The sequence below is a fragment of the Mastomys coucha genome, unplaced genomic scaffold (genome assembly GCF_008632895.1).
Source record: "Mastomys coucha isolate ucsf_1 unplaced genomic scaffold, UCSF_Mcou_1 pScaffold15, whole genome shotgun sequence".
Lineage (NCBI taxonomy): Eukaryota > Metazoa > Chordata > Mammalia > Rodentia > Muridae > Mastomys > Mastomys coucha.
In genome coordinates, this window is record NW_022196897.1 from 88,132,701 (window position 1) to 88,158,523 (window position 25,823).

Here is a 25,823-nt window from a genome sequence, read left to right on the forward strand (position 1 = left end):
GTAGAATATGCTGGCCTTGAACTCAGAAGTCCACCTGCCTCTGCTTCCCAAGTGCTGGGATTAAAGGCGTGAGCCACCACTGCCTGGCCTAAGATGTGTTTTAATAAAACTTTGTTTATGGGAATGATCCGTGAGCTGGTCATTGTCTGTGACTGTAGGTTACTGAGCCTGGTCTGTGAAGTGTATAAAATCTTTTTCTTCTATATAATCTAGAAAACTCAACAAATCCTATATGACATGTATAAAGTATTCAATGTGTACTGGTTACCAACATTATACAGAAGTAAGGGTAGCAACAAGGATAGCATTGGTGGTAATTCCAACAGCACTAACTGAGCAAGAAGATACAATAAAGTGTGAGTCATATGTCAGTAATGTATGCTAGGTAGTTTTCTTCCTGCTGGTTGAGCTTCTCCACCACGAACACATAGAACTGAAAGGCATTGCCCAGGTAGGCTACACAAATACTGTACTTTATAGTTGAGCCCTGAAAACTGGGGAGGTGGTTCGATGTGGTAAGAGCGCTTGCTGTGCAAACATGAGGATCCAAGTTGAGATTCCAAATATCCAGCTGTCCATCTGTAATCACAGCACAGAGCAAGAGGGGAGACAGAAAGATTGCTATAGATCAGTAACCAGCCAACTTAGTTAAACAAAAATGATGAAATTCAAGTTCAGTTGAGAGACCTTGTCTCATGAGACTCAGATGAGGAGTGGTAGATCAGGATGCTCAGATTTCTCCCCTGGCCTGTACATAAGCACATACAGGCACACACCTCCAACTTCACCCCTAAAAATAAATGAACCCAAGGCTCAGATAAAGAATGTCACATGCACAAATTCACATAACAGGTTGGGGGGGGCTGTGGAATTTGTGTGGAATTTCCTCCAGCCTCTCTTGCAGTCTTAAAGAACTCTGTCTTCCAAGAATCTTGTATGCATAGTATATAAGAACACAAGTATACACAAATGGACATCCTTTAATGTCTGGATCCTGGCAGGGAAACATGGAAGTATTGTTGTTAAGATTCTTGCCATGTCCTTGAGTTAGTAGAAAGAACTGATTTGGGATTGGGGGTTGTTGAATGAGTCTGGGAAACTCCTTGCTGTGAACATGACTCAGATGTTCATCTCACACAAAGTGTATGAAATGTCCCTCAGTGCACTGGAAAGCAAAGAACTGAATAGATGCCTGCTCACTTGCTGCCTTACTGACTACCCCCTTCGCTACTGTTTGAATTGGCTTAGCAGGTAGGAACTAGTCCTCAAACCGCTAGTTCTCAGGTTGGCTGGTGTAAGGATTCCCCTCAAATTCCCCATGGTCAGAAAGAGGCCTGTGGGAACTTCTGTGTGCCCTGAAATTTACTCATCAAATTCTTTACAATTCTGGAAAACTCTCCCTGGATTTTGGTTAACCAGGCACTCTGCAGTGACCAAAGGAAGTGGATAACCCCTCAGCTCCTGTTTCCTACCTTTTAGGTTTAGCCCTACTCTCATCACCCAGATCCACTTACAAAACCCATTACAAAAATGATTTTCATGAGTCAAGAAAACAAACCCTAGAGCCTTTGGTCCCCAAGGGCTAGAAAAAACTAAGCAGGGTTGGGAATTTGGTTTACCACTCTTCTAAGCCAGGGGCCAGCAAACATTTCCATGATGAACCATGATCTACCACTTTCACTGAGGTGATGGTAGGGTTTAAGTCCAGGACCAGAGGACAGAGGTGTACTTTAGTAGGCTACTCAATTACTTTGAGTATAGTATCAAAACCTGAGCTTTTGAAGTTGGAGTAACATGAGTTTCTCTTGTGGTTGTGTTGCTTGGTACATGATTTTAGGCAAGCTAAATGTTCTCAGTTTCTTCATTATAACTTGAGAGTTATAGTAACATGACACAGTCCTTCCCTGCCAGCCATAGAGCTGCTCTTAGGAGGATGAAGCAGAAAATAGTCTCTGTCCCTCAAAGCTCTTAGATGTTAATGGTATCATCATCAAGACCACTTAACCTGCTGACTGAGTGTAGAGGTAATTTGCTAAACCTCTCTGAGCTCCTGGTGGGTGTTCAAGCTTCTTGACAAGAATTCTCTGGATTAGCGAATGAAAACACACACACACACACACACACACACACACACACACACAGCCTTTACAGTTTGATATGCCTTAACTAGCACAATGGCTGGGCCACTCCTGAACCTCCATGTGGCTTACACACTACTCTCCGATATCCCTGAGTTAATACTTGCTAAATCTATATTTCATCTCTGCTACCCCAGACTCAAGCGAGGAAGTGGCTCCTGGGCCTGCTTCCCTGACTTATATATACATGGCTGAATGCTTTATCTCCTGCAACTCTTAAATTTGATCTCTCTGCTTTCCCATCATGGCAATTCTGCTCCTCCTTCTTCCCGTCATCCCTTGTCTGGGAAATCTAAAAGTCCTGCTTCTGTCTCCCTGTCCAGCAATTGACTTTATTGACTAATCAAAAACCAATTGGGCACAGAGATCCTCAATATCTGGACATGTAGAGTCCCATGTGATTTGTGACAAAACATTAGAACTAATCCCTAACAACTGAGAACGACTACTCAAGAGAGAAAAAACAATAACGTACAATATATTTTTAAAAGCTATAGGTTGCTTTTTAATGTTCTCCCCCCAAAAGAAATGACAAATATTTGAGGAGATAGGCATGTTTAATTCAATCTACACATTTCACAATATGTTTAGGTATTCAAGTGTCACATGGTAATTTGTATATTTTTATGTGTTCATGTATCTTGTTTAAAATAGATTTAAATAAAAGATCACATCTTAAGGAGCTCATATATCTGGGTCTCCTTCAGAGAGATCTGTGCTGACAGCATCAAGAAATATTTAATCAGCATCTTATTTGGGGAAGGGCTGAAGTTCCTAGATGGTATTTTGCTTTGCATGGCCATAGAATATTGTGACTAATTTATGGTGAATTGTCATCCTTTCTCCAAAACATAGTATCTTGATCATTCAGAGGGAAAGAGTACTTTCAAACTCATCTGAACATTGTTCTTAGCCAGAATTAAACTAATGTCATGTTTGGGATCAAGATCTTCAGCGTCACCTGAGAACCTAAGGTAAGGGGTGATGACAGGCTAGAGTGGCCCTGAACCCTTGGTGGGCCAGTCCTGGTGACTTCATCCTACTCTCCCTGCTTATGCAAACACCATTGCCATCCCTAGGTTTCAAGCCCATGCCCTGATGCCACCCAAGCAGCTATCATCTTGGGAGAAAGGTGTCTTGCTTTTCATAAGTGAGTTTTGTGGATATTTATGGTGAATCAGCAGCTGTGAGTTTGACAGTGGGTGTCTTAGCAAGACTGAAGAATGAGAAGTTTGCGTGAGATCAGTAAAATAAAACAAAGCAATCCTTATTCATGGGTGCACGCACACACACACACACACACACACACACACACACACACACACGGATAACTAAAATCAGTTCTGTGACCTAGTAACTAACCAACACCTGTGGACATTATTCTTATCTTAACCTTCTAGCTCTTCTAGTCACCATGCGCAGTGAAGAGAACTGGGCTTTGATAGAGACAGATGAGAGCTATGATTCCCAGCCCTACCCTTTCTCAGCTACTTGACAACAAGCAAGTTACTCAACACTGCTTTCTCTTCTTGGACATGACTAAAGCCATTCCTCTTAGTGTACAAAACATCTGCCTTAAAAGATGCTGTCAAGCCCTGCCGTTAAGCCAGCCCTTATAGGTTGTGAGCACAGCACACAGTCTGTAACACTTACCCCCACTGTAGACTTGTAAAGAAAAGGCTGAAGTCATGGCTGGGTGTCTTAGCACACACTGAGTCATTACTCTTGAGAGATCTAATCTTAGACCATTGATAATGAGAAGATAGCAGAGAAGAAGGTGAAGCACCACCCCCCCTTATAACTTGCCAGTCACATGTTGGTCTTTCTGCATTGCCTCAGAAGTGAGATCAATTTCGTTTTCACATTTATCCCTCGGGAATCTACTCAGAGTTATAAATATGTGACATCCTTGGTAAAATCGAAGAGATTCACTATTAAATTACCCGATACTTACTTTTGAGGATGGTCTCATCTGTACAGTGATGCAACTCAATTTTAGAGGAGCCAGGGAAGAGGCAATTTATATTCCATTAGAAAAACATCACAGAGTGCTTGTTGATGAATGTTAATTGATACTTGGTGTTTTTATTAGGAAGGCAAAAGAGACTGGTGGAGACTGTTGTAGTGGAGTCTTACTAAAAGTGTTTTTTTTTTTTTTTTCTCATTTCTAACTGACAACTACCACTCAGGGGTGAATTACACAATGGTTATGTGTTTCATATTTTAAGAGATGTAAAATATGGATTTTGAAATGAAACCAATCTGCCTTTATGTGTGGTTAATTTTAATTCAAATATAAAATCAACAGCCTTGGCCAACCAAGTAAGCCACTAATTTGAGACAAAGCCATGCCAAACTTCATATTGAAGTTTTCTAAGTTGATCAGGAACAAAGCTTTCTTCAGAGATTCTTGGAAAGAAAAGCCTTTAACCTGGGTACTCAGGAGTAAATGTTGATGATGCAGTAGCCAACGTGGCTCCTTTACCTCTTCTAGATGAGGTTTATGATTTGTTAGCACATTGGACTGAGGAAAGAACAATTGTTCTTCAAATGAAAATGTACAAAATAATTTTTCTCTGTAGGTTATGATGGAAACCTCTTCTCTTTCTCTGTTTCTTACTAAAGGACTGCAGAGTTGGGTCTGGTTTCAAGTAAGGTACAAAAGGCTCAGTGTGTGCTCAATGTCGCCTCAGTAAGATTGGGAGAGCGTGGGTGGAGGAAGAAGGCAAGAATGTGCAGGGCACAAAAAGCTTGACATTTCTGTCTTAACTCAAAGTCTCGCTCTGTATTTGAGTCCAGAGGTCTTTTTCAAGGAACACTGTAGACCTCATCTAACCCCATTACTGTATTTTGTCCTAATGTTTAATTCAATTTTCTGGTTTTACTCAATACCCAATAAATGGCTGCCACTGTGCATGCCATATTATAGAGGATACAACAAAGACAGATGTGATCTTTGGATGTCATAATTTTAAGAATCGACCATGTAAATCATTGATGCAGGAAAAACATTTGCCACACCCCAAACTGAAGTTTTTATAAATTGAGCAGGAGTGAAGCTTTTTTTCTAGGACACTTGGAATGGAAGCCTTTTAACTGAGATAGATGCTCAGGAGTCAAGCATTGATGATCCAGTGGCCAGTATGGTGACTTTTTACTACTTCCAGGGCTATTGGTGTGTGGCTCTGTTGGAATGACTTCATGATGTGCATAAAAAGTGGTGTTATGACCTACTGCTGCACGTAAAAGCCTTAGATGCCTTTGGCAGCATCCTTAGGTGCTACCTGGAATCCTGTTGACTTGTCCGCCAAGGGACTTCAGACATCCTTTCTTGTGATTTCTTTATGCATCATTCTGAAGCCTCGTATATCCATAGGATAAACTGCTTACTCCATGTTTGATTATAGAAGGCTCCTTCCCTTGCTTCTATAGGTGTCTCCCAGATTCCGTAGACATGGATAGTTCTAACACCCTCACATCATTCTTCCCTCACCCTATTGTAACTATACACCTTGTACACAATTCTGATTCCATATCTGTTGATTCAGCCAGCCAAAAATCTGTTAAACAAACAATCAAAATTATGTCTGCGGTGAATATATATAGACCTCACTACTGTGCTTGTCAATATTTCTCAACTTTATAGAATAGCAACAATTCACAGTACAGTCACATTAGATGAAGGGTTTTTCCATGATTCAAGATTTTCATGTAAATACTAGACCATTTTCTATAAGGGACTTTGTGTCCTGAAATTTTGGTATCTTCAGGAGTCCCAACACCCATTCACAGATATCTCATTTGGAATAGCAAATATGTTCTTTCCATTGAGTTCGTAGTCTAGTGGGGAAGGCACTGAGGCATGAAGCAAACCATGTGACTGGGACAAATTGTGTAATATAAGATTGGAGAGGCATGAAAAGTAGATTGGGGGCTCTGGAAGGAGCTACTCCAGACACAACTTCAAAGTCTATGAGAACTCTGGTCTAAGTAGAAATTAACTCCTAAGACTCCATGAACTGCCTCTGTCTATGAAAAAGTGGGGATTTGAAGCCTGCAAGGCAGTTCAGCAGCTACAAGGTTCTTGCTGCCAAGCCTGACAACTTGACTTTGATCCCTGGACTCAACATGGTGGGCGGAGGGAACTGACTCTCTCAAGTTACTCTCTGCACAGGTACTGTGACACGTGCATGTGCACTGACATCCCCACCCCACCCAAGCCAGTGTGTGTGTATGTGCACACAAACCCTTTAAAAACTTTAGTGGAGATGCGAGTGGATGAAGAAGGAAGTTGTATTCTTCTGCATTGATATTGAGCACCATGAACCAAGCTCTTCCTTCAAGCTCTGGGTGTGAGAAGTGACATGTACCTCTGTAGAAAAGAAATGTCTTGGTAGAACTTCATTCACTGAAACATTAGCATATCAAATTAGTTGAGACTTGAACACTCAGGCAGTTAGCTGGTGGTATCAGCAGGGATTGAACTTTAGCAACCAATCAAAAGCTGGTGATTTAATAGCTTATAAGAAAGGGAGAAAGGGAGAAAGAGAGAGAGAGAGAGAGAGAGAGAGAGAGAGAGAGAGAGAGAGAAAGAGAGAAAAAGAAAGAAAGGAAGGAAGAAAGGAAGGAAGGAAGGAAGAAAGAAAGAAAAAGGAAGAAAGGAAGGAAGAAGTGAAGGAAGGAAGGAAGGAAGAAAAAAGAAAGAAAAAGGAAGAAAGAAGGAAAGAAAGAAAGAGAAAGAGAGAAAGGGCACGAATCCTCTGTGAGGGGTGAAATGCTTGCTTGGATGGTGGAAGCGATTTAGAGGCAGCCCATTGCCCAGCATACAGAGGAAGGTGTGCTTTTAGTCTGTGTTCATCTGGGTGATCAAAGAGGGAAGTAGAGTACAGATCTAGGTTTTGGCTGGCATCTCAGATTGGTGGACACACCACCTCTCTGAAGAGTTTTCTAGAAGATGCAGATGAGTAGGGAATGACAGGGGACTCTCAAAGAAGAGGAATGTGTGCTGACCTGGCTTTTCGTGCTATCCACTGGATTTCCTAATGCAGATGTTTCTGGCTTCTTGTAGGATAGGATTTTACTGTTTGCCATTTTTGTTCCCTCTTCTCTAATTTTTCTTCCCCCATTCTCAGACTTCTGGACTATTCTATTTCTTAAGACAGAGTTTCACACAGAACTTGTGACTAGATTATATATTTTATCTAGTCATCCATCCATCCAACTTATGGTTATTAAACATATAACTTCCCCCAGAAATCATGCTACATGTGTGGAAATATGAAAGTCTTATTCCAGCATTTACCTTCTGATGGGGAAAGCAAGCCACAATGTGTGAGAGAGGCCTTGAAAGCATGGAAGATGTGGGAACCTGGGGAGGGAGGATCAAAATCTTGAACTTGAGACTCAGTGGATGCCTTTGGATGAAAGCATGCCTGAGTTTTGAAGGTTACATAGAGTCAGTTAAGAAGGCTGGGCTGGATAGAGGGATGAAAAGGATACTTCAGCCCGAGGAGACAGTTTGCTGGAAGTAACATGGCCTTTATTCGTCTGGAAATGGGTCCTCATTCCTTGCGGCTCAGGACATGCTGCATGGTCTCTCTACTTTGTTGGAGCTATGTAAGGGCTTTGATACAGTCTTATGTTCCACGAACTAGAGGTTGATAGTAATAACTCTGGAAGTGTACCTTCGTGAACTGGGCTAGCCAGCATGCTAGTCCATGTCTAGGCCATAGTGTCACCTTGATTTTAGAAACAACTCCCAATTTGGAATGGTCAAACATTCAACCCAGCCCTCCCCAGACCCTAGGAACTAACTATTCCTTGGTGTGTAAGTCCTTATGGAAATGGCAGGTGCATGAGGTCAAGACAACCTGAAGTGACTCTCTTCAGGAGGACTTCCCTAAAGTACAGAGGTGTCATAATTGTGCTGGCTAGTTTTATGCCAACTTGACACAAGGTAGGGTCATTTGGGAAAAAGGACTCTGAGTTGAGAAAATACATGGAGAGAACTGACCTGTACACAAATCTGTAGGGCAGTTTCTCTTGATGGTTGGTGTTGATGGATCCAGATTATTACAGGTGGCACCACCCCTGGACAGGTGGTCCTGGGCGGTATAGGAAAGGAGGCTGAGCACCATAGGGAACAAGCCAGTAAGCAGTGTTCTTCTCTGGCCTCTGCATCAGCTTCTGCCTCCAGGTTCCTGCCTGAGTTCCTACCCTGGCTTCTCTCAGTGACGGAGTGTGACCTGCAAGCGTAAATGAAATAAACTCTTTCCTTCCCATGTTGTCTTAAGTTGCAGTTTACCACAGCAACAGAAAGTTCACTAAGATACAGATCAATGGCTCACCCGATGTTCCATATGAGACTGTCTGGTTATTCTACCTTAAAGAGGGCCAAAGGCTTGGGAACTTCTTGGGCCCCTCTTACTTGGTTAAAATATCATAAGATCACTTTTTAACTAAGCGTGTCTACTAAAACTTAAACGTGGCTAGCTAACTTGTCACAGTCTTCTTGCCCCATTGGAGGCATTTGAGTGAAAGGAAAGAAACCAAATCCAGTGCCAACTATGCATCACATACTCTGTTGGTGCCTTTGCATATATTATCTCCCAGAAGGCCTCAGCCTCCTGACTTGGCACAGGTTAGGCTATGCTCTAGGCAGCGCCTCGCCCCTCAGACACAAAGCCTGGAGGAGCTAGTGGAATGTCGAGCAACCATGCTCATTAGGGCCTTTCCAGAAAGCATTTCTGTGGCTGAATGAATGGGCACAGGGGCTGAAGAAGGATCAGATAAAGGGACCCAAGGAGACTTTGGAGTCTGTAACCCTTTAGATGATGTGCGTAGGATTTGCGAAGACATGGTAACTGTCAGAGAGAGACTTCATGCTTAGCCAAGCCTTACAGGATACAACAAGCAGAGGGACTTTCTAGCACACTGTCTAAATTTCAGTCTGTGACTGAGTTCCAAGCCCTTTACGTCAATAATGGAGTGTCCCTTGGGGAGCTGGGGGAATCTTTGCTAGGGGACAGTGTTAGCTATTCTCACTGCCACATGATGTATGTGTTCAAATGGAGTACCACTAGCCGAAACACAAAGGGGAAAGCCAGCAATCATAATTTTTATTATTAAGGGTTGGCCTACCAGGAAGGTGTTGGTGACATCTGTACCCCACTGTGTTTTCCAGACCCGTAGGCCTAGGGTTGGACTTGGGCAATGGAGGGGCAGAGAAAAAAAAATATGTTGTAGACTTCACAAACTCCGGGTAAAATGTTCCTGGAGGGATGTTCTCTTGCCACTTCACCGAGAGAGCAAGGGAGGAAAAAAAAAAAAGGATTGGTGCCACATGAGGCAACATGAGAGTGTGCTTCAGGAAATCAGAACCCGACACCACATCTAATGAGCCTGTTATTAGAGGCTCTTGGCAGAGTGAGGAGAATCGAGTGCTAATGAAAAGCAGATTCAGAGCAAACTTAGCATCTCTCCACCATGCGCTCCCTTTGAGTCATGGAGCACAATGTGCTCGATAAGCTGCATTTGTGTGATAAGTGCATGTGTGTGAGAAGGGGCTGGGTAACAGTTGCAACATGACCAGCTGTTTAGTTAATGCAGTGGAGAAGCTACGTATGTTAACGGTAGAGGTTTAGTTATCCCCCACCCCTAGCTGTCTTGTTGAGTGGCCTTTCTTTGTTGGGCAATGGAGACCAAAAGAAAAGGTGTGACTGAGCCAGCTTCCAATGTTGAGAATTCAGTGCCTGCTCCTTGACCCAGGATGTACCCAAGTAGGAATAGAGGTGACTAACATTCTCTAGGGTGCAACTCAGGAGTTGTGGTAAGAGTGGGGAAGAACACAGCACTGTGGGGTTGCTGTACCCCAGTTCCCTGCCTTGGTGTTCAAATTCCTTTTCACCCTGTTCTATTTGCACACTGAGAGTGGACATTAACAAAAGGATGCAAGCACAAACTTGAAGTGACCGTGTTGATGCAGGGGAACTGCATACATCAGGCTCTACCCTTTCTGTTCATTGACCTGGAAGCAAACGGTTACAGTATTGAGACCTTAGAACCTCTGTCTGTCCATCTTCCCTCCTATGAGTAGCCTTGTATCTGTGCAGCAGTTGGCACAGTCATTGAAACTCTGCCACACTGTGTGCCCCAGCTTTACTTATTTGACAACCATCTGAATCAGAGTGCATGCCAAAATCCAACATTTAGATGTAAGGAGTTATATTTGGTGGGAGTTTTAGGTGGCCGTATCCTATTTATTCTACTGACTTACTAAGCTAAGAACAAATTTCAGAATTCAAAGAGGTTCCGAATTTCCTCCAGGCTGATGCTCACAACCTGCTCCAACCACTTGATACAGAAGTGTATATTCACACTGTCTTTACTTCTGCCCTGTGTCGTTATCATTGTGGTAAGTTTATCCACGTGTTCTTTCTCCCACTAGACGAGAGCAAGAGCTTTTTGGTCTGGGTTTATTTTGTTTACTGTACTGTTTTTAGTAGCTCTTACAGAGTAGGGACTGCACTGTAATCCCAGAAGAAATCCGAGGCCTGGAGGCCAAATGGTGTGAGAGTGCTGGAACAATATGTTGCCAACATCTGGAGAAAGGAAAGCCGGGCATCTCTTAGGGATCCTCTTCAATTCCCAGTTTGTGCTTATATGGAAGGTTTGCTCTCTCAGGGCTCATAGACTGGTAAAGGATGCAGGGATTTAAGCTAAAACAGACTTTTAAGATCCAGACTTTTTAAGGAATCGACCCCTCCAAGAGACCTTTCCTGAACACTCGTTATGCCTTCTCAAACCTGAATTAGCATAATTCTTAAGATTCCTAGTAGCAAAAACAAACAAACAAACAAAAACCCAAACAAACAAACAAAAACAAAAAAAAACAAAAACAAGCTGGGCAGTGGTGGTGAATGCTTTTAATCCCAGCACTCAGGAGGCAGAGACAGGGGAATTTCTGAGTTCGAGGCCAACCTGTTCTACAGAATGAGTTCCAGGACAGCCAGGGCTACACAGAGAAACCCTGTCTCGAAAAACAACAAAAAAAAAAAAACCCAAAAGATTCCTAGTAGCAACCCACTCAGGACTTTATCACAGCCCAGACATGCAGCAGATAATTACAGTCCACCCCACTTCCTTCCCTTTTCTAGGCAGAGGTTCTTGTCACAGAGTATAATGTCTGACCAATGGAGACTAGTCAGTGAATCTATGCATGTTGTTCGGCATTGCTGCTGCTTGTTTAGTAGCCAGCATATACGTACATTCTAAAGGAATGTAGGCTCAGAAGCAGCTCTACACTGTGGTATGTAATCATCTTTGGTATTAATGTTTCACATTCATATTCTGGAATCTTCTCCTTTTTAAACTCCCCTTGTGGCTTGAGAGATGTGACAAATGGCCAGACTTGTAAATTTTTGCAGATAGTTGGGGAGCTCCCTGCATCCCTGGCTGCAACTGAGACTCTGATTTAGTTTAAAACTTACTCACTGTGTTGGCAAGATGGCTTACTGGGTAAAAGAGCCATTGTTCAAGCCCAGCGACCTGAAATTAATCCCCAGAGCCTGTGGTGGAAGACAAGAACTGACTCCTGACTGGTGTACTCTGCCTTCCACAGGAGTATGGTGGAGACCCCTAGTAATGATAATAAAGTTATATGACCAAGCTTACTTTTCCCGTGTAAATTTCAGGAACTCAGAAGTCATAAACATCTGCTTAGTTTTAAGAAAGCAAATGGGAGACCTTCTAAGTAAGCGCTGTGGGTTCAGGACATCTTGATGCTGCCACTTTGATGTGGCTGTTTTGAGTCAGGGCTTCCGGGACATTTTTGTCACAGCCAAAACAGCAAATGATTAAGCAAGCTGCAGTTTTGAATAGCAAAGAAATGTGTGCAACAGGCACACAGACCCTTCTGGGGTTGGGTACAGATGTGAGCCTAACATCTGCATGTTTCCACTTTACCATGACTGTTTTGATGTCTAACACTTTCATGACATCATGTGGGACTCACAAGAATGTTTGCTTTCAATACCTGCTAGCCTCACTCTAATGTCAAGAGTGGGTCGGATTCTAGTTTCAATGGCAACCAGGTATAAATGAAGCTGAAAGAAAGAGGGTTGATGATCTTGGGGCAGGGGGGTGGTGCCAGAGTTTGGAGAGGGGCTGGCTAAGGAAGTGTGCTTGCTATCTCAGCACATGGATTGCCTCTGTTCCTCACTGGCCATTTTCTAGTTTTGAGCTTCATTTTACGGCACAGTTCTGCCTGGAGAATTGTTTAAAGATGGAAAAAGATCCCAGTGCAAAACTAGGAATGTGATCTCTCTGTGCTATAGAGCTGGCCTTGATCATTCCCTCCTGCTTGCTGCACAGAACACTTTCTGTGTTGTTTCACTTGGCAGTGAAGGAAGTGGTCCTGACTGCTCGCTGATCCCTGTGAACGTGGGGAGCAGCCATACTGCTTTATAGGTGGTCTGAGTGACCCTAAGTGCCCCCATGTGGCTTGAAGTCAGAGGTTGCCTGCAACAGCGATTTAGTAAGGAGAATATAGGGGTCACTAAGAAGCTTTTAGGTTTTGGCTGTTCACTCTTACCTTAGCATCCTGGCAGACTGTGGAGTACTATTCCTAAGCTTTTAGGGAATTTTGATAGTAAATACATTAAAACAGCTTGCTATGAAAAAGTAAGCCATTGTGTTTAGGTCCAGAGATTTAGCACTGAGCTAAATTCTCAACGTCTTGTTGGAATGCTGGGGCCACTAGATGGGTCGGTTAACTTATTGTCATCTTTACCAGGAGCTTGATAAGCCTTTCCTCTTCTTCCTGTTCTCTAGAGAAAGAAACTGCCTATGGCAGGCACCACACCACTGTATCTTGTTAAACATTTTGTCCCTGTGTATATGTGTGTTGTGCAGGTGGGTGGGTGCACATGTGTGTGCAGCTGTGTGTGTACATGTTCGCATGTGCATGTGGCAGTGAAAGGTCATTCTTCAAGGGCCATCAAACTTCCTTTTCTGAAGCAAGGCCTCTCATTTAGTCTGGAGCTCACTAATAGGCTAGACCGGCTAGCCAACAAGCCCCAGGGATCTACCTGTTTGTGCCTCCCCAGTGCTGGCATTATAAATGTATGTCACCACAATGAGATTTGTAATGCAATTTCTAAGAGCCATGCTCATGGCTCCCTGCTGGCAGGGCAAGTGTTTTACCTACCAAGCCATTTACTAAATTTTCATGAAGGAGTAGCAGTTCTCTTCCCCATATTGTAATCTGGGGATTATAATATATCTGTATCCTCCCAGATGATGCATCTTTAGAACCCTGTTCTCTGCCTCTGGGCTCTGGTTAAAGAGGAAGGCACACATTAAATACCATATCACAGCTAGCAAGCACAGAGTGAGGACTTAGATGCTTGAAGCCCACACTCCTCCCATTATCATTAGTGATGCTGCCAGGCCATTGCTCTGCAGGAAGATGCTGCTTCTGTGAAGGTTTGCCTAGCCTGGTCAGAATAGCCGAGCAAGGGTACCACCCTCCTTCCTTGGAAGGCACTGTCATGCTGTCTATCAATGATGTGTCCCTCCAGGTGTTACTGTCTTTTCATCTGTTTTGTGTGTGTGTGTGTGTGTGTGTTTCATCCACTAAATGATGATATTCGTAAATAGAGACTATAAAAAAAATCCTCAATTTACCAAGGTGGAAATGTACAAGCTTCATTCTAAAAGCCTTACTGGCCTACGGGTGATATGGTAGTAGGAGGGAAAACAAGGTCCTCACTTGCCCGGCAGTGGTTCTCCTGAGCAGACTCCCAAGATAGCTTGCATTTACTTGGGGCTGGGCCTCTGGAAAATGGCTGAGTGACATTCAAAGATGGTAGTGATCCAAAGGCCTGTGTGCCTGAAGCCACACTGCTTTGACTGAGTGGCCTTTACTTGTAGGCAGTTTACCAGAGTTCTGGTTACACAAGTGACATTCTAAAACCACACTTTGACTGAACTTTCTTTAACTGAATCCAGTGGCCTTTTGCAGAACAGAGGGAAGGTTTGAGTTATCAGCAGATGTGACTTTCACCTGTGTGGGATGTGGAAGATTTGAACTTAGGGGCATTCTAATTTTTCAGGCCGTGACTTTCCTGAAAAATATTACACACCCCGTCCCTCATGATTAAGAGAATGAAAGAGCTCAAATTTCATAACTTCATGTATCTGGATTTGAAACCTTAATGTCCTGTTGATTTTGAAGCCTACCCCAGTAAAATGGAGTAGAGGCTCTCCCGATCTAGTGTCAGCAAGGCAATGATTCCTGGGAAACCTGACTATTTTTCATGGTGCTTTTTCTCTTACTATGGGAATCCGAGGTAATAGTGGTAAGTGTATCCATGTTCCCTACGGGTCAACTGGAATACAGTGTGACTTCATCACTCCTCTTTTGTCTTCCTACTTTGCTTAAAGGAGAGCCCGATTACCTCAGCTCAGGGAGTCACTAACCAGGGGCTTCATTTCTGTTGCAGTGCCAACAATATGCCCAAGCAGGTGGAAGTGCGCATGCACGATAGCCACCTCAGCTCGGAGGAGCCAAAGCACCGAAGCCTGGGCATGCGCATGTGCGACAAGCTGGGGAAGAACCTCCTGCTCTCATTGACTGTGTTTGGTAGGTGCCTGAGGTCTCTATACTCTTTTCTCCGAGATTACCCCAACCCTTTTTTCTATTGCTCTCCTGATTTGTATGGGAGCTAGCATCTCAGAGCTCCTTCCCTGAGGAAAGGAAGATGGGTGACCTGGGCGTGGGACCCTAATTAGGCACTACTGCCCCAATGGCAAAAATTTACCCATAAACCAACTCTAGCCATCTCTTCTCCTCTGCAACCTGTGAGTTCTCTATAATGTCCATATACAGTTCCTGTGAGTGTGAATGTGCAGTTCCCAAACATACTTGTGGAGACTGTTTTGAGCTGTTGGGAGACAGGCCAGGGAATCTGCAATGCAGCCAACCTTATGAACGACTCCAGAGCAGGTAATCAGTAGACCTCATTCAGAGACATACTTGCATGAAGATAAGGACAACCGGCCCAGAAAACCCCACTAAGAAGAATAGGCCTTTGCCAGGAGTGTCGTTGACTTTGAATGATCAAGTTGAGGAGGGGACCATGGAGAGGCTCACTCTGATGCCCAGATATGTTCCAAGTCATCTTGGAGGAGTGCCGCCCAGCTTCAAGACATTCTGGGAGTGATTCCTTTGTCTGAGCTGTCAATGCAGTCTTGGTCTTGGGTTTTCTACAGGGTGTATTGAAAGCAGAGTAAATGGCAGTTTCTTGTAATGACAGCTACACAGTTTCTCTTCCTAATTCCCTCCTTGTTCTTCGGCTTTCACTTAGACTACACAGAGAACAATCTCTCTCATACCCTGGATCACCTTGAGCATCTCAACTGTCAGTGGACCAGAATCAAAACTGGGGATTGACTCAGTTCTCTTAGAAACAGGGAACCATAGCCATGGCTGGTTTTTTTTTGTTTTGTTTTGTTTTGTTTTGTTTTATTATTATTAGATATTTTCTTTATTTACATGTAAATTTCTCCTTTCCCAGTTTCCCCTCCAAAAAACAAAGAAACAAACAAAAACAAACCCCTGTTGCCTCCCCCCTCCCCATGCCTGCAACCCCACCCTCTCCCACTTATTGGCCCTGGTATTTCCCTACACTGGGTCACAGAACCTTCACAAGGCCGAGGTCCTCTCCTCCTATTGATGATCGAATTTGCAATCCTCTACTATACACATGCTGTCAGAACAATCAGACCCATCCATGTGCAGTCCTTGATTGGTGGTTGAGACCCTGGGAGCTCTGAGGGTGCTAGTTAGTTCATATTGTTGTTTATCCTAAGGGGCTGCAAACCCCTCAGCTCTATAGGTCCTTTCTCTAACTCCTTCATTGAAGACCCTGTACTCAGTTCAATGGATGGCTGTGAGCCTCTACATCTGTATTAGTCAAGTACTGTCAGAGCCTCTCAGGTGATAGCTATATTTAGGCTGGTTTGCCCTTCCTTTGGTCTCTGCTCCATAGTTAATCTCTGCAACTCCTTCCATGGGTATTTGGTTCCCCCTTTTAAGAAGGAATGAAATGTCCACCTTTTGGTCTTCTTTCTTCTTGAGTTCCTTGTGGTTTGTGGGTTGTTCTTCCTGTATTCCAAACTTCTGGGCTAATAAATAACCACTTATCAGAGAGTGCATACCGTGTTTGTTCTTTTGTGATTGGGTTACCTCACTCAGGATGATATTCTCCAGATCCATCCATTTATGGCTGGGGTTTTTTAAGAATCATCCACTATGTAATCAAATCTCATTCATCCTAGGAATTCAAGAAAATCGACAGTACATTTTTATAAACCTGTAGAGACAGGAAAAGGATCTGCCCTTCAGCTGTAGCCTTCTCTGCATGTCCCTATAATGAACTCCATAACCCACAAGCCTAGCAACTCCTTCCCCCATTACCAGGGGATCTGTAACTTAGATCATAGGCTATGTTTTTGGGAGTTATGTTGGCCAGCCATTTTCAACAATCTAAAGTTTTTCCTGTGGAATGTAGGAGTCTGTAAAGCCAACAGCATGTCTGCTCAACTTGACTCCTCCTAGCTTATATAGATCCTTAGAGCCTTGTCCTATATGTCTGACTTCCACTTAAAAAAGAAAACATACAACATACCAAACACTAGATCGCATCGGCAGATCTGGCTGAGAGAGAAAAAAAGAAAACAACAATACTGCCTGCTGAGAAGTGGTTCTTCTGAGAATTTGTGATGTTATGTGCAATCAATAGCTCAAAAGATTTTGGAGTCAAGTCTTCATTTTTCCCCTGGAGTGTTAAAAATGTTCTTCTGGACTCCTCTGGTGTTAAAATAATTGGGTCTGTTACAGAAAGGTGTCTTGCTGGTTGTCAAAATCAATTTCCCTCACGTAATGTCTTTATTTTGTGGTATTCATAGTCTAATAACCAGACACATGAAAAAGATCATAATCACTCAAAGGAATCTTTGAAGCTATTCATTTGACTAGGGAAGAGAAACTGAATTCAGGTTGCCTCTTTCCCTTCAACAGGTGTCATCCTGGGAGCAGTGTGTGGAGGGCTGCTTCGCTTGGCATCTCCCATCCATCCTGATGTGGTCATGTTGATAGCCTTTCCGGGGGACATACTCATGAGGATGCTGAAGATGCTCATCCTCCCTCTCATCATCTCCAGTTTAATCACAGGTGAGAGCTCCTGCCCAGCGCCTGCCCACATATGGCATAGCCCTGGGCTGGCTTTGGGGCTCAAAGGAGATTCTCTTTGACTGAGTCACTAAATTCCACTCTCTATATCACTGCATCTCTGATCGGCTTCCTGTCTTTGAAATAGGAATTGTTGATCCTAAAAAGAAAGACAATACATCTGCCATTCACTTTGCCTTTCCATCTATCAATGATACAAAAGAACAGCCATGTATTAAAAGTAATACTATCTTGTTATTTCATTTTTAATATTTTCAACATATTCAGATGATAGAGATTGTAAGTGAAAAAGTACACTGCCTCTATTATTCACTTGAACATACAGGAAGATATGCATTTAAAAGAGATTAAATGCTAGGCAAGAAAGCTGAAGGCATTTTAATAGAAAGGTATACTTAATATGTGATAACATGTTTTCTTATATTTTTGACTAAAATAATTAATTGATTTGATTTTTTCCCTATGTTTGAACTCATACTGATAATTTTCTTCTTATCAGACAATATTATTGAAACAGGGTATGATGTATTACTTAGTGACCAGTTTGAAGTTAATAGTAGGAGGCTCCAAGCTGGTCCATAGCTAGGTACCAGTGAGCTTGGTGGCCTTCAGAGCTGTCCTCTGCACCGACACCCTTGTGAGGGAAAGGAGGTTCAGTGACTCCAACTGACTCAGTTGTCCCAGCCTTACACCAGAATCAGCGGCTTTCAGGTTCAGCGTTCAGGAACCTGAATTCCTTATCATTAAACCCTGGGGTTGAGTGAGTCTGTGCTTCTCTCCAAACCAGAGAAGATGTTTTCAGGCCTCTTCAGTAGATTATATGCAAGACAGCCTGGTAGAGAGAGCCTGCTTCCTTTGCCCAGAATTTGCCTTTGGGTTCTAGAAAGAGATGGGTCATACATGGGTCGTATTAATTCAGAGAAATTCACACCAACTTCCTCCCCTGGCATGAAAAAAAAAAAAAAAAAAGGACAGGTCCTCACAAAAGGGTTCTAGCTCTCTGTTTAGTAAAGGTAGGAACTGAAACCAGGAAGTGAGCACCCTGAAGAAACAACTGGAGAAAAAACCCCAGTGGAGGCTGAGGCCTGTATGACTTGACTTGGAGTTTCCTCTGGCCGCCCTCAGTACAGATGCTGCACGTGGTGCTGGCAGCTGCTTCTTAGATATGTTCTCCGATAGCCACATGAGGTTAGACAGGAGAACCACCATGCTTCAACACAGGGGCACAGGAGGACCATGCTGGGTTTCCATTTCAGTCTCTTGTAGTGTATTCTAGAGCCGTTTGACCATGACTTTGATGTCCCAGCTTTTGATTCTCCTGAATAAGGACAATAACTAGTAATAATAACAAGAGCAAAATGCTATCCTCAGCTTAACCATTGCTTCAGAGAAGACGATTGAAGGTCATGAAAATGGAAAAGACATTACCTTGGAATTAAAAATGGAAAACCCTTCCATGTTATTTTCACACATATAGTAGTGATTGACAGGTAGGTTGAGATCAGCCATATGTAAACCATGAGTCACCAACTCCCCAGGTTCTCAAGAATCTCAAAAATAACCCTAGAAAATAGATAGGTTAAGTGTGGAATTTGGTCACATATTTAGTCAGAGGAGTGCAAGTTGACGACTAATAGACCTGAATGATAGGAAGCCAGGGGGTTGTAGGTATATAGAGATGGGGACATGAGTAGAAAAGAGCAGAACTGATCTTTGTGGATTTCTTTTTAACCCAGGGTTGTCAGGCCTGGATGCTAAAGCCAGCGGCCGCCTAGGCACAAGAGCCATGGTGTATTACATGTCCACGACCATCATTGCCGCCGTGTTGGGGGTTATCCTGGTGTTGGCCATCCACCCTGGCAATCCCAAACTCAAGAAGCAACTGGGGCCAGGAAAGAAGAACGACGAGGTGTCTAGCCTGGATGCCTTCCTGGATCTCATTAGAAATCTCTTCCCGGAGAACCTGGTGCAAGCCTGTTTCCAACAGGTAACCCAGAGCCTCGCAGTCACCCCTGTTCAATCTCCCACTTGATCCATGATAATTTAGAGACAGTTTCAACTCTGAATAGCAGTTTTCTAAATATGTTCTGGTCTCTGTCAGACTTGAGTATTGCATGCTGTGCTCTGGAATATTCTAGAGCTAGAATCAGATGGCCTCATTTCTGGAATGATTGTTGCCTACACCCTTAATATCATTCTGAGATTCACCTTTTCCTCTTTTCTTCTTTTTGTTCCTGTCTCTGAGTTGCACACGAACACTTTTACCACTCTTGTTCACAACCCTCTAAATTGCCCAGTGGTTCTCAACACTATCCCAAAGCTCTGTGTAGCCATTAAAGAAAAAAGTGCCTGACTTAATCTGTCCTACAAAATGAGAATCTGTAATCTGTCTTCAAGATGAGACAGGGGAGTGAGTGTAATTTTTTAATTGCGAATACATCATGCATCTATGATCCTAGCAGTGGGGAGGCAGAGACAGGAGGACTCCTGGGGCTTGCTGACCAGACAGTGATGTTGAATCTGCAAGTTCTGGGTTCACTGGGAGGCCCTGTCCAAAACATAATGGGGAGAAAGACCAAGGCAGATGCTGATATCAGCCATCGATTGGCCTTCCCATACACTTGCACACACATGCAAGCACAGCCACACATGGACACACACACAAGCTTATAACCTTAAAAAACCATATAATCCTGCTAAATTAAACCACCTAATTACCAACCAAGGACACACTCTCTGCTCAGTTTTCTGACTACTTAGCCAGCTGAGGTTGTCACATTCTTCAGTCCCCATTAGCTCATGAAAAGACTACGCTGGAGCCTGTGTGTTCTTCAGCCATTCTCAGGGAAGCATTGAAGAATGAAGTAATAAGACAGGCAGTTTAGAAGAAAAATCTGATTTTCAAAATGATGAATATTTAAAATGAGAAATTTGCTCATCATCTTGACTTTTTTGATCAGTGACAGCATGTATGGAAATATTTCATATGTATGTATTTTTTTATGGAAATATTCCATTATACACCATAAATATGTATAATTAAGTCAATGAGGACTTATGTTAAAGAACCCCATTCTAGACTGGAAAAGTAGGAGGAAGAGGGAATAGAAGCTGGAGAAAGAAATCTTATGTTCATAAGATCCCCTGTTCATATGTTTGCCAGCCCCATCTTGGAAGATGAAGTTTCTTGCTTTGGAGTGGTAGATACAATAGCTGCTTTTGAATTTTGGAAGTTTTGAAATTTTGGTGCTATAGATCCTAGGAAATTTGCCAAGAAAAAACAGGTGGGGAGGCATGAGAGCTCCCAGGAAGGACAGATCTGGATCTTCTGCCTGTGTCTAATCACATCTGTCCAGATAACTTCATTTCAGCCTGGGAAGCAAAACCAGAAAGCCCCAGACACTTGGAGCCATTACTCTGCTGTTGTTGAGTGGAGCTTCTGTACCGTTAGCCATTTTCACACTTGGGTTGTTCCACGGCTGATGGTGGGCTTTGCCCCATGGCAAAGCATACTGTCTGGGCTTTAAGGGATAGAAGACTACATCAGGATGTGTTCCATCCCTACCACAATCTTACATCTTCCTATGGCAACCTAGTTTTTTTTCCCCAGCTAAGGCCAGGGTTAAGACCTCTTTGAGTTGGGGCAATTTGAGAAATAGCAGTGAACAATCTTTTACATGACAGTGGGAATGAGTGTAGATCTTTACCCTGACTTCAAGGGCCTTGACCAAAGAAGACCATTTTTACAGAGTAACACAACAGAGATAGAGGACAGGGTCACTAGCATCCTTTCTGGATCCCTGTGACCTGGCAGGGAGTGTTTTAAGATCGTCTATCTTGCTGGGTGGTGGTGGCACACACTTTTAATCCCAGCCCTTGGGAGGCAGAGGCAGGCGGATTTCTGAATTCAAGGCCAGCCTGGTCTACAGAGTGAGTTCCAGGACAGACAGGGCTATACAGAGAAACTCTGCCTTGAAAAACAAAACAAAACAAAACAAAAAGATTGCCTATCTTGAGCGAAGGGAGATTCCTGACTAGAGTCAGAAACCAGGGCAAAAAGAGGAAGGATTAACTGTTCCCATTAGAGACAGCTTTCCGTAGTCTCGGCTTGCTCAAGTTAGGCCCTGAATGTTTCAAAGCAAGACAGCCTCCCATCTGTTTTTAGGGACCAATGAGAGACTACAGGTAGCTGAAGGCAGGAGGCTGGTAAGAAGGAAGGCATGTAGGTCAACTAGGAGATGTTTGTGAGTTTTCTAGCGAGGGGTGCTGGTAAGTTGGACTCAGGTCCCACAGCAGGTATACAGATGGAGTGGTTCAAACCCAATATGTATGAATTCATGTATGGAAATATGAGCTGAGACCTGGCCATAAGATGTGGCCAGAATGCCAATGTTCCCATCTCCTCAGCTTCAACTGAAACCCCTTCAGTTGGGAAGCTAGATTTTAAAATCAAGCATGATTTGTGTTGAATCTGGCTCCACAGATGTACTAGAAATCAGGTGTTGGGTTATTTGTAGGACATGAAAGATGTAACACCCTAACGACCAGCCTTCCACCAGATCCTGCTTGTCATCCATGATAGTCACTTCAGAGTAGTCCACACTTTGGCTTCTTCATCCCTCCCAGGATAAGGTCTGCATCTTTATTGCCTAGAATCTGGCAGCCACATCCAGAAGTTTCCCTTCTGGTCACTTCTGTGGTTTCTCTTCATGTTTCTATTGCCCAGAACTTGGATCATTCTCTGCTAATGTAGCCAAGTTTGGGTCTCCTCTGACCCTGCTCAAGTGTATATGACCAGACTAACATGGAAGACACCTGTTTCCTCCTAGAGAAGCTTGCCCATTCTTCTTTCCTGTTCTTGTTATCTCAGTTCAGCCTTGCTAACTGTCAAGCCCAGCCACAGAAGAATCAAGTCAGTATAACTTAGCATATGGTGCAGGTGGTAGGAAGAACTCAATGGTGGTTGGGCCATTTGAGTTCAAGTGTCAGCTCTGCCAATAACTATGACGTCTGAAAAGTCAGTTGACTTCTTCCTGCATCGTCTTCTGTATCTATTCAAGGTTCAGCCATCTGTCACCTCTGATGTGCCAGCACAGACATTCTAGGATTTTGAATGATTTCTATTTTAATACCCTTGAAAGTGGTAAATTTTGAGGCTGAGCTGTGAATTTTTGCATGCAGGATGCCTGACACCTTTAAAATTAAACCCACTTCCACGGATGTCGAGGAATAGCATGGGAGATGCTAGGGGAGTATTAGGCAAGAGTGAGTTGGCTTCGTTGCCTGAAAGAAGTATATATTTCCCACCTTGCATATGAATTACATAATCCCAGAAAGGTGGCTGTCGGGTAGCTGTTACCCCTGATGCCCAGATGGAGATTCCTGACAGAGCCTGGTTTTGGAAGGACCCAGAGCCTAGGACATGCTTCTGATGACTCTGTCCAGCAGAAAGAATATCTACCTGGGTCTCACAATTTGGAAGAGCAACTAAGTTGGACTAGTGACATCATCCCCCAATCACAGAGGTGTTATCATGGGGAGGACAAAACGGACACATATCCCCCAGCTATAGCAACTGTGCTGCTTAGGGTACTTAGGGGACAAATGAATTTCATAAACTTTGTAATAATCTTGTTAGTAGGATAGTTGCACCATACTGTATATGCAATGAGTTAATACTCTATTAAGAATATAAACATAAAATATTCCCCAGTTTTATTAGCCTTGTTTTGGCATTTCATAGTTGTAGTTAACATCTTGGGAAGGTTCAGCTATATGGCTGGCTGGGTTGTTGTTGACCTTTTAGACCATCCCTCACCTTTATTCTTTTTCCTCTCTGCTCCATCAGATTCAGACAGTGACAAAGAAAGTTCTGGTGGCACCTCCATCTGACGAGGCCAATACAACCAAGGCAGTCATCTCCATGTTGAATGAGACCATGAACGAGGCCCCTGAAGAAACCAAGATCGTTATCAAGAAGGGCCTGGAGTTCAAGGATGGGATGAATGTCTTAGGTAGGCATAGTGGTTGTTAGCATCCATCACCTTTGACTTCTGGACAGTGTCAGCCTTTCTCAGCAGCCGCCTTCACTCAGTCCTCAGCCTCCCAAGGTTTCTTCTCAGAAAACCCAGTAAACCGTCCTCTAGGTGGCGCAGAAGGTTCTCTCTGGGAAACACTATGAGAGTCACTGAGCCAGCGCTGAGCCATGAAGGAAGAGAGACAGGAGGATGGGCAGAAGGGAGACCCCAAAGGGGCATGGCAGTCAGAGATCAGGGGTGGGAAAAGAGGAAGGAGCTGACATTTGTCAGCCACATTATCTAACTAGCCATTTAATGAACTGGATTAATGAACTGACTAGGATGGCTTGTTGCCCCATCCTAGCTTCGAGTCTATAGCAAAGGACACTAGCATTGGACAGCATTAGATTAGGGAACAAAGGGGGACTATAGAATATATATGACCTCTCTCCTCAAGCTTGATGCCTTCTCTCCATTCAGTCCAGAGGTTCTCTTTATCTACACAGATGTGGGTTTAGGAAGCACTCATTGATTGTCTGCTCCTGGGCAAGTCTTTCTACTTCTCTGAGCCTCAGCTGTAAATTGGAAATGGGGTTGGCTCAGGTTTGTGGACCAACCACTGTAAAAATGAAATGAGGTCGTTCCTGTAAAGCACCCTAGCACATACAGCCAACTGTGTTCAGACAAGCTCTGGTCATTATTAAAAGTGGATGAAGAGCCAAGGAGCTCAACCAGAAAGCATGCCATGAAGTGCAGGGGTGAGGTGGTTTTCTTCACGGGATTGGCTCCAAATTTGTCCAGACTTACTAATCACCCAGCCACCTTAGGGCTTTAGGGTGGGCCTATTCACCCCCATTTCCATCACTCTTCAGTTTAATGGTGTTAAGAAAATGGGTCATTTGCCTGCAAAATGGAAAAAAAAGGAGATATGAATCTGTAAGCAAGAATCTGCAAAGAAGTTTCTAAGGACTCAGGTGAGAACTGTTTAGAGATGGGTGAGCTCAGTGGTCCTGTCACCTTTGTCATCAAGAGATCAAATGCTCTCATCTCCTTGGACTGTCAGTAGATAAACTTGAATTTTTAGATCAATACAAATAACAATTATTTAGGGTAAGTATGTTCCAAATGCATGGGCTAGTCTAAATAAATAAATAAATAAAATAATTTTTTAAAAAAGATTCATATGTAGGATGTGATTGGCAGCGCTGTTTGATTGTTTTGTGCACTGTGGTTGTATTCCATGGACTTGTAGAGAGAGGGAGGCAGAGGAGCTGAATAGCCCTGTGCCTGAGGACTGGAGAAGATGTTCTTTGTTTGGCCTAGAAGAAAGCCGGTTAGGTGAGAGTGAGGGAGGAGATAAGCTAAGTGGGTTGCCAGGCAACAAACGATCAGTAAACACAGTTGAGATTCAGTAACAAGCCAGAGGTAGTAGTTGCAGGAGGAGGAGGAAGTGAGAAAGTCCCTCTGCAAAGGAGGCATTTCTGATAACCCAGAAGCCTCCTTTTCCACTGCAAAGATATCTACAACCCTTTCAGGGCCTTCTCAATTCCCGGGGGGCCCTTCTGGTGGGTCATAACTTTAGATCCCACCCTCCTTAACAAAGCAACCGCTGATACTTCAGAGTGAATAATTCAGAGGACTCTAGTCTTTCCAGAGTCTTAATGGATTCTAGAAAGTCACATGACCTTTGGCTGTGCCAGTATTTCAAAATACTGGCAACCCGCTCAACCCCAACGACCAAGTCTAAGAGGGCTTTGTTCAAGTGAAATACCCCTGTTCCAGTGAGCAGTTTCAATTAGGCAATGTTTACCCAGGGAAATGGCAGGCTGAATCCAGCATTCCATCTAAGTACACAGCAAGGCACTGTGAAGTCAAGGGAAGTTAGATTGTTGAGAAACTTCCCATTTGCCAATCACAGCTGAAATAAGGTTCTTTTCATGGCCTTGGAAGGGCAGTGTTAGTGGCTTTGTTTTTTTGTTTTATTTTTCTGTATTTCTGGTCTTTGGTTTTTGGAAAACCCCAAGGACTAAGCATTGCAATACAGGAAGATACAATCTTGGTTCAGCCTTCCACTTCTCCGAGGACATGTTTTTCTCCTAAGAAATCTGGAGAGCTAGTTTGTGGTATAATTCTAGCCCTCAGAAAGCTGAGACAGGAGGATGATTATTCAAAGACAAATTTGAGCTATAAATCAAGAATGCTCTCAAAAAACAGCCAAATAGATGAAGCACCAAACCAATTCTTGATACCCACCTTAACGCCAATTGCTTAAATTGGTGCCAACTGCTCTTTCTATATATGAAATTTAATATATATATTTATTAGATATTTTTTTATTTACATGTAAATTTCTCCTTCCTCAGTTTCCCCTCCAAAAAACAAAGAAACAAACCAAAACAACAAAAACAAAAACAA

At 43.3% G+C, this 25,823-nt stretch overlaps 1 protein-coding gene across 3 annotated transcripts in view; it reads left to right on the forward strand.

The window, feature by feature from the left end:
• Slc1a2 (solute carrier family 1 member 2) overlaps positions 1-25,823 on the forward strand; it is a 126,704-nt gene that overhangs the window by 62,032 nt on the left and 38,849 nt on the right. For all 3 annotated transcript variants that reach the window (XM_031371160.1, XM_031371162.1, XM_031371161.1), the window contains exons 2-5: positions 14,642-14,781; positions 17,221-17,373; positions 19,128-19,378; positions 23,240-23,405. In XM_031371160.1, the coding sequence (XP_031227020.1) occupies positions 14,642-14,781; positions 17,221-17,373; positions 19,128-19,378; positions 23,240-23,405 (710 nt within the window). The remainder of the gene's footprint in view (positions 1-14,641; positions 14,782-17,220; positions 17,374-19,127; positions 19,379-23,239; positions 23,406-25,823) is intronic.